The sequence below is a fragment of the Saimiri boliviensis genome, chromosome 1 (assembly GCF_048565385.1).
Source record: "Saimiri boliviensis isolate mSaiBol1 chromosome 1, mSaiBol1.pri, whole genome shotgun sequence".
Taxonomy (NCBI): Eukaryota; Metazoa; Chordata; class Mammalia; order Primates; family Cebidae; genus Saimiri; species Saimiri boliviensis.
Window position 1 is genome coordinate 50,868,502 of NC_133449.1, and position 15,246 is coordinate 50,883,747.

The 15,246-nt window shown below is 37.3% G+C and overlaps 1 protein-coding gene across 1 annotated transcript in view; it reads left to right on the plus strand.

Annotated features, from left to right (window-relative positions):
* EIF2AK3 (eukaryotic translation initiation factor 2 alpha kinase 3) overlaps nucleotides 1-15,246 on the plus strand; it is a 74,459-nt gene that overhangs the window by 22,104 nt on the left and 37,109 nt on the right. The window contains exons 3-4 of the mRNA XM_074397111.1: nucleotides 12,126-12,320; nucleotides 14,487-14,620. Coding sequence (XP_074253212.1) covers nucleotides 12,126-12,320; nucleotides 14,487-14,620 — 329 coding nt within the window. The remainder of the gene's footprint in view (nucleotides 1-12,125; nucleotides 12,321-14,486; nucleotides 14,621-15,246) is intronic.

The window sequence follows — 15,246 nt, forward strand, 5'->3', positions numbered from 1 at the left end:
GTGGCTGTCAATCTTGTAGTGAGCCAATGTTTAAATAATTGCCTGGGTTAATTGCTTTTCTTTTAATTATAGAAATGAAATAGTGCTTTGATTTAATTTTGTTATATTAATCCCTTAGCATGGCTGAAAGCAATGCTGTGAACTAAACTAATTTATCCCAGCATTGCATGTCACCAAAGGAAAAACTGATTTGGCCCTGTTTCTTTTTTTTTTTTTCCTCTCCTTTTGAAATTGATTCTTCATGTACATTGTTGATCTATGTCATGAATATAAATATAGGTGAAGGCAGAGACAGTTATTAAAATCAGTGTTCTTTTATCATGACTGAGAAATATGTTAAAAAAGCTAGTCTGGTGGTTTTCCTTGAGGCATTTTGTTTTGTAGGTTGACTAAATTAGTGAAAAAAAGAATTAAACAATTACTATCTACTTGGTATTTCTCTGCTATTGAGTACTAATTTACAATTTTTAAAGATAACAATACCAAATCATTGCGGAGTTTCTTCTCTACATTTAAGCATATAGCATTCCTTTTAAGCATATCACTTGGGATGCATTCTGACTAATACCCAGATCTGCTGAACCATCTCATCACCCTTCCTGTTAGATCATCTAATGGTGATGCCTGCTTCCCTTGTCTTTAAGGTATGATTCCTGGAGACTCTTTCCTTTTATCAAACAATCTTCCTTTTGCTTTCCCCAACGTTTCCAGGGAAGTAAAAATATATATTTCCATAATACAACAATTTTGAAGCATCTTTTTTTTAAGTCACAAATAGTCAATTCTGACATCTAGTAGTGTAGTCTGATGCTCATTTTGGTTAATTAACATTTACTGTTTATGTTCCATTCAAGTGTATTATTTTTGAAGAATTAAAATATACAAAAATATACTTGTTAACTTTTCTTTAGCATTGTTTGTCTTTATTGATTAATAAAGTACGTTAAAATCCATTAGAGTTTTTATGTTACAATCAAAGAATTTTAGGCCTGATAGAGCTTTCTGATGAAAACTTAGCAATTTGATATATTTAATTCTACATAGAATTAATCTTTATTTGGTTTTGAGGCCTTGTTTTTATACAGATCTGAATCCTTGTTTGGGAAAGAAGTAACTGACCTGGCATAATTAAGCTTTTTGTCTGCTTTCTCCTTTAATTTACTTCTTTAACAGATATTCTCTAGAATTCAGAAAGCTTTTGTTATTTTTGAAATTTTGTGTTAATGAATAATAGCTCTCTCCTGAAGTTGCCAGTAAAGAATAAAATAAAGCTCACTATGAATTGTAGGTAGTCACATGCTTCTAGATTGAGTTTACAATTTTGCTTTTAACTTCTTTCTTTAATAAGTATACATGTGTATGTATATACACATAAATACACACAAATTACTTTAGAAGTTCCAAGTAAGCAGCCCTGGATCATAAACTGTTGTTTGAGTAGCACTTTATAGTTTGTAAAATGATATCTATTCTTATTTAGTCACTTACATAGACCTGTGAAATAAATATTCTAATTAACCCTAATTTTTCAGATGATAAAATTGGGGATCAAACAGTTCAAAGATTTGTCTGATGTAGTAAAGCTGAGACTCAACTCTAGATCTTTGTACTTCTGTCTTTCCCTCTTTCCAACATTTAATGCGTTTTAAAATACCTTAATGCTTACCAATTTATTTGTATTTTCTCTACTAATAATTCCTCATGTGCTTTATGGAGATTAATTACTCAAAGACATCCTGCTTACAGCATACTTAGCACATACCTCAGCACATTTTGAGCACTTAAACTGCTTCTAGGACACCCCTACAGGTAGTCACAGGCACCCAAACTTAACACATCCACAACTGAATTCAGCATTGCAGGATTGCAGGCGGTGGGTGTGCAGAGTTGTCCACTGCCCAGGACAGATGTGATTCCTGCCTTCCTAGAACTTACATGGTACTCTATGGAGCCAGCTAGGAAGCAGATATGAAATAATTATAGTGTAAATAATACAATTGAGTGTGGTATCTGGCACAAGGCAGGATAGAGCACAAAGATTCTAACAAGGATAACTGCTTATCTAGCCTGGTGGTCAAAGAAGGCCTCTCTTGTATGATGAGGAGTTACTGAGGCAAGAGATGGGTAGAGAGCAGGGGGAGGATTGCACTGGGAGAGGAAATAGCTTATCTCAAAGCCTTGAGGCAAGAGTTAACCATGGCATGCTCATGCTAACTGAGAGAAGTTGAGGATGGCAACAGGAATAAGGGTTGGGAAAGAGTAGCTGAAATAAGCCCATTAAGATAGACCAGGACCAGGTTATGCAGGGTGTAGTAGGCTATATTAGGCATTTCAGATTTTATCCTGAGCCATGAGAAACCATTGCAAGTTTAAGTGGAAGAGATCACTCTGACTGTAGAAAGTGGACTGGAACAACAGCAGAAATTGGGAGACTATTTAGAATCTCCCATACTAGTCAAGAGACTGCATGGTAGTCATCCAGATGGGATGATAATTAGACTGGATGGTGACAGTGGAAAAGAGTGAAGTAAAGTGATGGATTCAAAAGAAGTTTAACGAGGAAGATCTTTATGAAATTACAAGACCAAAGGAGGATTTAGTAGTAGCAAATTAAGAACAGATATAGAAAGGAAGAACATGTGTTGTCTAGATATGAGTTTGGACAGACCATGAGAACTCTCCAAGCAGAGATGCTGAAGAAGGCATCTGACTTTATGGGTCTTGTGCTGACAGAAGAAAAGTCTGGGCTGAAGTTAAAATTAGAATTGCTTCTATCGTGGGAACTGAGATTAATCACCTTGAAAGAAAGTAGGGTGAGAAGACATACGACCAAATTTTTAAAGTTCAACATTTTAAAATTGACAGACTGATAAGTCGGAGAAAATTGAGAGAAAAAGTGTTTCAATGATAGCTTTGTTTTAGTGGGATTTTAGGAATTATCCTGCTTTCCTTCAGATTTCCTCATCTGCTACTTGGTGTGAAGACTGTATAAATATTTATAAATATAAATACTTCTATAATTAGATATAACTGGCTTATAATGCAATTGCCTCTTCAAACAACTCCTTGATTTGTTAGCCTTATTGAAAGTTTTGTAGCAAAATAGAACATCAGAAAACCTTTTCTACTTTCAATTGGGGGAACTTGGAAAGCAATGGGGAAAAAGCAGGAAGCCTCTGGATGCCTAAAGTGATAAAACCATTAGTCAATGGTTGGAGACCAAAAAGGAATCCCTTTTAAGTTGATGGTGGAGAGTGATTTTGAGAATCAAGTGAAATAAAGTAACATGAGACATTTTATTAAAAAACGAAGTGTTAGTTTTTATCCGAGGTCATATAGTGAATGAGTAGTAAAGTCAGGGACCCAGGGAATGGGCTGAATGAGGTGCAGTCAGCTGGTTGATGTGGATACATTTTTATTTCAGGCTGGGTGCGGTGGCTCATGCCTCTAATCCCAGTACTTTGGGAGGCCAAGGTGGGCACATCACCTGAGGTCAGGAGTTCGAGACCAGCCTGGCCAACATGGACAAACTCCACCTCTGCTAAAAATACAAAATTAGCTGCACATGGTGGTACATGCCTGTAATCCCAGCTACTCTGGAGGCTGAGGCAGGAGTATCGCTGGAACCTAGGAGGCGGAGGTTGCAGTTAGCTGAGATTGCACCATTGCCCTCCAGCCTAGGTGAAACTCCATCTCAAAAAAAAAAATTTTTTTTTTTATTTTGTGTTTTGGATATGTGATGTTGCCCCATCATCTTGGTTTGCAAAATAGCTAGTATGGTTAGGAAAGTAATTGTTCTAGGCAAAGGAGACTTCCAGATAATAAAAAATTCAACAATTTAGCATTTTTAGTGGCATATTTTTCTTTCTTTGGAATTTTTTTTAATACTTTAATTTCCAAGATATATGTGCATAATGTGCAGATTTGTTACATAGGTATAGGTATACATGTGCCATGGTGGTTTGCTGCACCTATTAATCCATCATCTAGATTTTAAGCCCCATATGCATTAGGTGTTTGTCCTAATGCTCTCCCTCCTCTTCCCCCACCCCACCCCCTGACAAGCCCCAGTATGTGTTGCTCCCCTCCCTGTGTCCATGTGATCTCATTGTTCAACTCCCACTTATAAGTGAGAACATTAATGGTGTATTCGTGTATTTCACGTCTTCCCAATCTTAAAAAGTTGTAGCTTTTTATTTATTCCTTGGGATCATCATTGTAAGCATTAGTAACTGTATTATCCTAGAAATGCTCCCTGGGGTTCCTAGATGGGGCAGGGATGTGTGCCCCTTTAATTAAATATTCTAGGATAGTTGGTGTTTTACACCCTTTCTTCATGGCCTATGTTCATTCTTCCTTGTCTCTACACTCAGTGAGTTTGCATCTTGCCACACTCTTTTTGTTACCCTCCTTCTCCTTTCTAAACCTTGTCACTTCTTAGCTTATACACAGAACTTGGCTTTTGTTAACTATCAAGGCCAATGTGTTCCTTTTCCTTCTTTCCTGGTTAGGGAACACACTGATCTCACCCTTTTCAATTTTCAATTTTATAGTGGGTGAGTTGCTTCTGGATACAATTTTTGGAATTTGAGAGTATTTAATGCCTGAGTCACTAATCAAGAAAATGCTAATGTGTGCAAATCTGGCTTCCAAAACTGAATGAGAGAAAGTTCTTTATAGAAAAATCCTAACTAACAAATGCAAAAGGAATGATAAAATTAGAAATTGCTATTTTAGTTCCTTTGTTGAAATAGTAGGCCCTCAAGCAATACTAAAATGATAAAAAGTTGATGGGACACTTTAAATGGAGGGAGCACGCTGACTCCCCCAAACTCAAGTAATTGATAGTAACATCATTAAAAGTGGGGCATGCAAACACTGTGTGCCTCCTAATATGGTATATCACAGGGGCCAGCCAACTTTTCCTGTTAAGGGCCAGATGGTACTTATTCTTGGCTTTGAGGACGACTAGTTGCCCTCTAGTTGCAGCTAGAAAGTAGTCATAGACAAATGCATGAATGAATGAGTATGTGACTGTGTTCCAATAAAACTTTACTTACAAAACAGGCATAGGGCTGGATTTGGCCCATGGGCTGTGGTTTGTAGACCCCTAATATAATAGGAAGTGCATAGCACCAAATATGAAGTCTTCTTGTCAAAACAAACCTGCATCAGATCAAAACTCCGAGTCTAATCATACTTTTCAGGAAATATAGGGAACAAAGGAACAAGTTAAATGACATGTAGAATCCTGACTGTGGGGCATTTTATAGGATAGATAATCTCGTTTCTCAAGTAAATCAGTGCATAACAAAGGGGGTAAAAGAAGCTCCTTTGTGGGGGAAAAAGAATCAGATGTGATATGTAGAATTGGAATTCCTCATCATAAAGTAGATCTTTGAGATAATAGGGGAAATTTGAAATTTTGTTGATTTTACCCCAATAAACAAATATATAGTAGGTAAGTGGAGCTAGATGAAGCAGTTGGCAAAATGTTGATAATTGTTGAAACTGCGTGATAGATACTTAGGGATTTATTAATCTCTTTACATTCTATATCCTTGAAATTTTTTATAACAGGTTAAAATAAAGTTGAGTGTACTCCAAAAAGTGTGTGAGTCAGTTGGGGAGAGGGGTTGGCTGCATAGAAAAATAGGGAAGTATCAAATGGGAAACATTTTTTCTTATAGTTAGAGGAATTTTTGTTTTTTATTGCTGTTGGTGCTCATTTTAGTAGTAGTATTTCCTTTATCTTCTCATACGAAATTCTTTTCTCCACTTGAAAATTAAGGTTCTTATTATCACATTTTAATTTCAGATAGAGGTCTCTGATTACATGTGCCACTGGTATTCATTGTACCACTTAGATTTTGTTAAGAAACTGAATTACTTTGCTAAACTGCTTTGTGATAAGACAGACTCTGGATCTTTGGTACTGAGTTTCTAGCAACTTTTATTTTAAATTATGAACAGGGAAAAAAAAAGAAAATAAATACAAAAATTTAGACTTTTAAAAATGACTTAAGGGAGAAGCAAGTCACACAGTGAGTTTGAGATGCAGAGCAGCGAATCAGAATAAATAGCTGCTTACATGAACAAATCAGTGGGATGTGAAAATGCATCGCTGTAACCTAAATTTTTTTCTACCAAGAGATTTGCAGCTGACTAACGGGTGACTCATTCCTATGCTTAGGGGTGAGGTAATGCTATTGTGAAGGGTGATGTCATCTCTGTACCTGAACTGCATGCATATATTGCTTCTGTAGCTCTCAAGGAAATGCTCCATCTGCTTTCACATATGCATCCTGAAAGACTTGACAAAGATTGGCACGAAGGTCAGCAGCCATGTGTATGACTCATAAGCAACCAATTAGTGAAGAGCAGCTATTTAAAAGTGAACTTTTAAAATCATAATCCAGAAATATGACATGATGATTCATTATTGAATCATAATGCCTTGTTGTTGTTTTGTGTTTTGCATTTATTGAGTTAATGCTTTAGGGCATTTAACTTTTAAAATAAGGCAATTTTCTCAGTATGGTCAATCATATGAAATCTTCTTGGTTCTTTAAACTGTATTTTTAATTGAAGATAAGGTTGGTTGGTTTTACTTTTGGTGGTGCAGAGAACATCCTTAGGGCAGAAATGGAATTTATTCTATATTAGTTTGACAGTTGATTTTTGCACTTAGGGGACATTGTATTCCCTAAGGACCTGCTACTGCTTTGGAGAAAAAGAGATTTTTAATGGAAGAAGAAATAAGAGGAAATAATAAACGCTGTTTGCTGCAGACACACTTACTCCTCTTCCTCTTTTAGTCATGCACACCTGCCTTCCCTGTTTGTACTTTAACCTAATATTGCTGTTGAGATGACCAATTGAAATATCTATTTTTAGCTTTATTATAATTTGAATCTAGTCTTCTGATAAAATATAGAATATTTAACATAATATAGAGGTAGATAATGGTAAATACTTGATTTTCTGTCTGATACGTAACTCAAAATAGAAGATCATATTGGCTAAATACTGCATATTGTTATTATAGGTTATGTGCATAATGTGACCTAAATTTGTTCTAATGGCAGCTTCAAGCTGGAGATTTTACAAAAGATAGAAAGGTTTTAATTTTTGACAATAAAATTTGTTATCTATTACCAAGAAATAGAAGGAAACAAAGAATAAAGTAGTAATGCTAAGACTCTAAGGTAATATTAGGTAAGGTACATATTAATGTCACTTAACTTATTCAAAATCAAATGTTTTTTTCAGTAAGTAGGAATAGTTAGGAATTTTTAGTGTCTAGAATTATGGTAAACCTTCATTTAATGATATAGTCTTAAGTTTGACTATAGAGCTCCTGCAAGACTCTTGAGTACCTTTCTTTTGTTTTTAAACTCTTGTTTGGAAGTAATTTCAAACTGCAGACAGTTGCACAAATAAACGTGGTACCAAAAAAGAAAAAAAAAAACAACCTTATATGCCCAGATGTTACCTACCCAAACCTGGTTGCCTGCTTTATCATTTAAATATGCTTGCCTGTGTCCTCTTGCAGACTCTCACTCTTCTCCTCCGTCCCCTCATTCACACTTGTTTTTCTTTTTCTTTTTTTTTTTTTTTTTTTTTTTTTTTTTTGAGACGGAGTTTCACTCTTGTTACCCAGGCTGGAGTGCAATGGCGCGATCTCGGCTCACCGCAACCTCCGCCTCCTGGGTTCAGGCAATTCTCCTGTCTCAGCCTCCTGAGTAGCTAGGATTACAGGCACGCACCACCATGCCCAGCTAACTTTTTGTATTTTTAGTAGAGACGGGGTTTCACCATGTTGACCAGGATGGTCTCGATCTGTTGACCTCGTGATCCACCCACCTCGGCCTCCCAAAGTGCTGGGATTACAGGCTTGAGCCACCGCGCCCGGCACACTTGTTTTTCTTGAAATATTTGAGGATAAGTTAAGTATACATCATGGTCCTTTACTCCTAAATACATCAGTGTATATTTCCTAATAGAGACATTCTCTTACATAATTACGAAAGTTAAAAGCTTTATCCATTTGTATGAATACAATACCATCCATGCATGAGTTTTGTCAGTTCACGTAATACCGTCCTTTATAGCATCCTCTACCCCAATACAGCATCTAGTCTAGGGTCAGATATTGCATTTATTTGTTACATTAGCCTCTTTTTATCTAGTTTTTTTTTTTTCCACAGCCTTTCTTTGTCTGACACTGAGATTTTTGAAGAATAATAGTTTCTCTGTTATTTTATTTTAAAAGTGGAATTTTCCTCACTTTGTGCTTGTCCATTGTTTCTTTGTGCTGAGATTCAGGTTGTACATTCTTGGCTGGAATACTACATAGGTGATGTGGCCTCTCTCAGGGCAGCTAACGCTCATTGATGATTTTTACTTTTGGTTATCCAATCAAGGTATTATTTCCACTATATAATATATAACTTTTATTTTTTAATTTCTTGTAACTAATAAGTATTCTGTAGGTAGACACTCTAGACCATGTAGATATTCTGTTCTTCATCAAAATTTCCACCTCAATTTAGCACCTTGCTGATTCTAGTCTGACTCAGTCTTTACTCTGATGGTGGCAAAATGCTATTTTTTCCAACTCCAGCCCTTCCTTTTCCCTCGTATGTTATTTATTTTATGTTTGCTATTGGTATGAACATGTGAATTCCTTTTTTTTAAAATTCAGTACTTAATTATTTTGGTGCTTAAATTGTCCTAGATTTGGCCAGTGGCATGCCCCCACCCTTTTTGAGCACATCCTTGCTTTCTGAAAGAATAAGATGGTAAAGTCTCATCTTGTATCTACCCTGCCCTATCCCTGGAATCCACCATTTCTTTGAGAAGCCCTGGTTCCTTTTGGTGGAGAATGGAATTAGATAACAAAATTTGGGCAACAGTATGAGTGCACTACTTTTACAGCTACTGGATAAATATAAATGTATAAAGATTAGCAGACCTGATAAGTGTTTCTTGGAGGTACAGTGAACAATTTGTTAGAATATCATGGTGTCTCAGATTATAGTTACAACAAAAAGCAAACTTAAGGAATGGGAAGATCAGCACACTTATATTGCCAAAATTTTCTTAGATTTTGAAGCAAAAATATATATGATGCTAGGTTGAAGGCCAGATAGGATTTCTGTGAACAGAGTTGGTATAGAAGGATGTTCCAGAGAGAAGAAATGACATTGACAATGACATACTGAACAATATCAGTAACATTAAATGTTGTGTTTAAATAAATACCTGATTTCTACCCAGGCATAAATGCCTGATTTCTACCCCTGATTTCTAATCAGGCATTTCAAAGTAATGCCTGATTACTTTGGGGAGAAGTAAAAGACAGGCATGACAGGTTTGTTTAAGGTCAGATTTAGAGGACTTGAATGTCCTCTGAAGGATTTTGGATCTTTAGGATTTGGTGTCTTTATTAAGAAGATAATAGCTGTTGAAAATTTTTAAAGTGTCATAACAAGCTTAACTCAGACTCAAAGAGATTAATCTGGAAGATACATAGAAGACTAAGGAAATGTCCACTTAAGAACTGTAAAGAGGTAGCCGGGCGCAGTGGCTCAAGCCTGTAATCCCAGCACTTTGGGAGGCCGAGGCGGGTGGATCACAAGGTCAAGAGATCGAGACCATCCTGGCCAACATGGTGAAACCCCGTCTCTACTAAAAATACAAAAAATTAGCTGGGCATGGTGGTGCGTGCCTATAATCCCAGCTACTCAGGAGGCTGAGGCAGGAGAATTGCCTGAACCCAGGAGGCGGAGGTTGTGATGAGCCGAGACCGTGCCATTGCACTCGAGCCTGGGTAAAAAGAGCGAAACTCCGTCTCAAAAAAAAAAAAAAAAAAAAAAAAAAGAACTGTAAAGAGGCTATTATAGTAGCTCAGGTAGAAGCTAATAAGGATTTGACCTAGAAAATGAAAGAAAGAAATGAATTAGAATAGTGATTTTTTAATCTGTCCTCCAAAACCCCAGGTTTGGGGGCAAAGTAGATGTATGAGTTGAACACCAAATGAGAACTCTCAGTTACTGTATGCAAGGTTTCAAGTAAGTATCACTTTAAAGAAAGCCTTCTGCCGCTTAAAGAACAAAAAACTATGGAGAGAAATTTTGTTAATTCATACTTCTTTCATATTCCCATTTTCTAAAGTTTTGAGCCTGGATAATCAGGAAAATAGTTGTGTCATTAATTGAAGTAGATCAACTTATACATTTTTTAAATGCAAATGTCAATGTCACAAAGACATGTACTGAAACTCTTACTGAAGAGATAAGATACTCTTGGCCAGAAAGCTTGGAATTATCCTGGACTCCATTCTTTTGCTCACGCCATAAAGAGAATCCACTATGAAATCCTATTGGCTTTACTTTTGATTTTATCCCAAACCTGACCACCTTAAACAGCTCAACTGCCTATCAACTAATCTCGTAAGTTCCACCTGCTTTCTCTTCCTCAGCTCTTGCCTCTCAGCCTGTTCACTTTCCTTGTGGTTTTTCAAACGTGATGGGTTACTTCCATCCAAGAGCCTTTGCAAAGCCTGGCCTGGCCTGGTTAACTTTCTCATGTTTAAGACTTTGCCTAAATGTTAGTTTCTCAGTGAGGTCTACCCTGAGTTCTTTATTGATAATCCCCACTCCACCCCATGCATATTTACCATTCTTCCTTTATCTTGTTCCTTTTTTTTTTTTTTTTTTTTTTTTGAGACGGAGTTTCGCTCTTGTTACCCAGGCTGGAGTGCAATGGCGCCATCTCGGCTCACCGCAACCTCCGCCTCCTGGGCTCAGGCAATTCTGCCTCAGCCTCCCGAGTAGCTGGGATTACAGGCGCGCGCCACCATGCCCAGCTAATTTTTGTATTTTTAGTAGAGACGGGGTTTCACATGTTGACCAGGATGGTCTCGATCTCTTGGCCTCGTGATCCACCCGCCTCGGCCTCCCAAAGTGCTGGGATTACAGGCTTGAGCCACCGCGCCCGGCTGTTCCATTTTTTTTTTAAAGGCATTTAGCACCTAACATACCATCTAATTTACTTATATACTAAGTTGTTTGTCTTGTGACACCAGAGTTTATGCTTCACAAAGGCAGTGATTTGTTTATTTTGCTCACTGATCTATCCCAACCATCAGAATGTACCAGGCCATAGGTAGGCCCTTAATAAGCATTGTTAAAAGAAGAAAGGGCAACCAAGAACACAAAACCAGTAAGCTTAGTTACCAGGCTTCTAGCTCATTGCAGATTTGAGAAAGCAAATACAAGAAGGGATGGGATACTGCTTGAGGCAATATCTCCAAACCTGTGTTCCTTGGAGCTGAGTCTATGATAGTAATTGGCCTTGATAAAAATAGCCCTAGAAAAATACTGCACATATTATCTATTTACTAGAAAATCATATTACATGTTAACATGTTAATGACTATAAGAGCTCCTATAGTAACCGCTTCTTGAACTCACTTGATCATAAAACTCCCTTCTGGTAGTTTACCTACCACTATGGGACCCTCTTGGCCCATGGTAAACTGAGTTTGAGAAAAACTTTATTGGAATACTGTGTGTAGGGCCTGGGGGTCGTTGGCAGTTCTTTTAAATTACTTTTGGTTGATGGGCTGTGCTGTGTCATGTGCTACTCAGAAGGAGGCTGAAGTACATCAGGCTCAAGACTCCAGCTCTTAATTACTGTTCTTTAAACCGTATGACCCTTTTATTTTTCTGGGAGAAATAAGAAAAAAATTATTAAAGTTACAGCCCTTTCAAAAAGTTGCTTCTGCCGGGCGCGGTGGCTCAAGCCTGGAATCCCAGCACTTTGGGAGGCCGAGGCGGGTGGATCACAAGGTCAAGAGATCGAGACCATCCTGGTCAACATGGTGAAACCCCGTCTCTACTAAAAATACAAAAATTAGCTGGGCATGGTGGCACGTGCCTGTAATCCTAGTTACTCAGGAGGCTGAGGCAGAAGAATTGCCTGAACCTGGGAAGTGGAGGTTGCGGTGAGCCGAGATCGCGCCATTGCACTCCAGCCTGGGTAACAAGAGCGAAACTCCATCTCAAAAAAAAAAAAAAAAAAGAAAAAAGAAAAAAAAAAAGTTGCTTCTGTTTTAGGTGTTTGGGAATAAGGTGATCATTCCTTCCCTGGATGGAGACCTCTTCCAGTGGGACCGAGACCGTGAGAGCATGGAAACAGTTCCTTTCACAGTTGAATCACTTCTTGAATCGTCTTATAAATTTGGAGATGATGTTGTTTTGGTTGGAGGAAAATCTCTTACTACGTATGGACTCAGTGCATATAGTGGAAAGGTAAGTGAAAATGCTGAATTTACTTTGGGGAAATCAGAATAAGATAGAAAAAATAATTTATTGAACTATACTTATTACTAGTTGGGGTTTACTGTAATTTTTTCCTGATATTGTATTTATTTTAATAAGAGAACTGTGACATAGGAAGTGGAAACTAGTAACAATAAATGGCAGAGCCAGGAATAGCAGGAGGGAGAGAATTAGTAAATATGGTCTAATGTGTCTCAGGTGCTTTTTTTTTTTTTTTTTTTTTTTTTTTTTTGAGATGGTCTCACTGTGTTGCCCAGGCTGATCTCAGCTCTATTCCATGCCCCCTCAGTTTCAAGTGGGTTCAAGTGATTCTCGTGCCTCACCCTCCTGAGTAGCTGGGATTACAGGCACGCTCCACCATGCCTGGCTAATTTTTGTATTTTTAGTAGAGTCAGGGTTTTACCATGTTGGCCAGGCTGGTCTCTAACTCCTGGCCTTAAGTGATCCTCCCACTTCGGCCTCCCAAAGTGCCAGGTTTACAGGCATGAGCCACTGTGCCCAGTCTCAGGTGCTTTTTTTGTACATTATTTTGCAATCTTACAGTCTTCCTAAGGGTAACTTTTTTTTTTTTTTGGCTCTTCATTTTGACAGATGAAGAACCTTCTAAAGATTAATAATAATCCTAATGATAAGAATAATTGCTACTACTCATTTATATAGTTTGATCGTATAATAAGCTGATCCAAAAGGAAAGTTTGCACTCATTTTATAGATGAGGAAACTGAGATTTTAAAGGTTCAGAGATTTCCAAGGTCAGATTTAACTTAGATCTAGGTGACAACAAAGTCATGCTATTAATAACCTAGACTTTCTCCAACATTAGCTCTTGAGATATAATTATAACATAATCTGCTTCTAAGATTAGGTCTTATAAATGCACTATTAAGAGTAACTAATTAAAAACATCCTTTCAGCCAGGCAGGTGGCTCAAGCTTGTAATCCTAGCACTTTGGGAGGCCAAGGTGGTTGAATCACTTGAGGCCAGGCAAGACCAGCCTGGCCAACATGGTAAAACCCCATCTCTACTAAAAATAAAAAAATTAGCTGGGAATGGTGGCACATGCATGCCAGTAGTCCCAGCTATTCAGGAGGCTGAGATAGGAGAATCACTTGAACTGGGAGGTGGAGGTTGCAGTGAGCTGAGATCATACCACTGCACTCCAATTTGTGCAACAGACTGAGACTCCACTTTAAAAAAATAACAAAAATCAATAAATAAAAACATCCTTTCTTATAAGGTAAAAAATAAAAATCTTTGTAACCCTTTAACACCCCAACTTGTAAACATTGTGTATACATTATATCATATTCTTCCTTGGACTAAAATAAGGAAGAATAGAAATATGATCTTTTTACTCTTGATTTTTTTCAACTGTAAAAATTCCTTATCTAAGTGTTAGGCCCATAGCACTTTCTTGCTCTTGCAGATGCTTTTCTGCCTTCTCCACTCATGTGCATCTGCATTGTATTGAGGAGGCCATGCCATCCTGTCTGGCCGTTTTTTGAGCAAGCACTTTAATCTCTGTTTACTTCAGTAGTCTTGTCTGTAAACAAACAGGTGATTGAACCCAATCATCTGGTTTTCTGATTTGATATTGCTGCTACATAATTCTGATATTATAGAAGGTATGCTTCTTTTCATGAGGATTTTAGTTTGGATCATATTAAGTCTTCCTTTTTTGTTTTAGTGAAAGTTTGAGGGAGTTACTTTTGAACACAAAAAGCTATCAAAAGTTTCAAATTTTTAAAAACCAAATACTTCTGTTATACAGAAACTCTAAGATTGACTTTTTTTAAACTCACCTGAAATTTTATTAATGGTATTGTTACAAAGCTATCACAAGTGCCTATCCATTTCTTCTTGTATATTCCATGGAAATCCCCAAAGCAAGGCTAAAATTATGTAAACCCTTAAAATCATTCCCTGAAATAAATATTCATTGGTACTGTCATGGTTCTAAATAACTCATTTTAGGAGTTAGTAATCTAACTGATGCTTCTTATTACTTGAGTACTTCATGCACCTTTCCTTAGTTTCCTTTCACTTTTTAAAAATTACAGAGATTATTTTAATATTTCTGATCTCTTACGAGTTGTATTCTTTTACTAATTTTGTATCTAATTTTGTCTTTTCAGGTGAGGTATATCTGTTCAGCTCTGGGTTGTCGCCAATGGGATAGTGATGAAATGGAACAAGAGGAAGACATCCTGCTTCTACAGCGCACCCAAAAAACTGTTAGAGCTGTTGGACCTCGCAGTGGCAATGAGAAGTATGTGTTCAAATAGTATTGCTGTTGGTATTATTTAGAAATACATCTAATACCAAAATTTATTAGATTTCTGTTTGGAGATTTTCTGAACTGTTTTGTTGCCTTAAAACCTTTTTTTATTTTTGAGATGAAGTCTCACTCTGTTGTCCAGACTGGAGTACACTGACACAATATTGGCTTACTGCAGCCTCTGCCTCCCAGGTTCAAGTGATCAAGTGATCCTCCTGCCTCAGCCTCCCGAGTAGCTGGGATTATAGGTGCGTGCCACCATACCCAGCTGATTTTTGTATTTTTAGTAGAGATGGGGTTTCACCATGTTGGCCAGGCTGCTGTCAAACTCCTGACCTCAGGTGATCCTATGTGGTCCCTAAAATAAAAATGGTTTCATGGTTATTAACAGATTCTAAACTGAACTTCTCACCATATGCTTCAGGATGTGGTAACCACAGGGGTTCCCATGTGATGACTATTAGTTTAGTTTCAAGTTAATGGTATTTTTATAGCAACCTCATCACTCAAAGTTCTTTGAATACAGAAAGATGTTAAGACAAAATTGATGTGTTTCTTTGAGCTTGAACCTATTTGACTCTCTAATTATGTCTGGTAGGTAGTTTCATAGTTTGTCT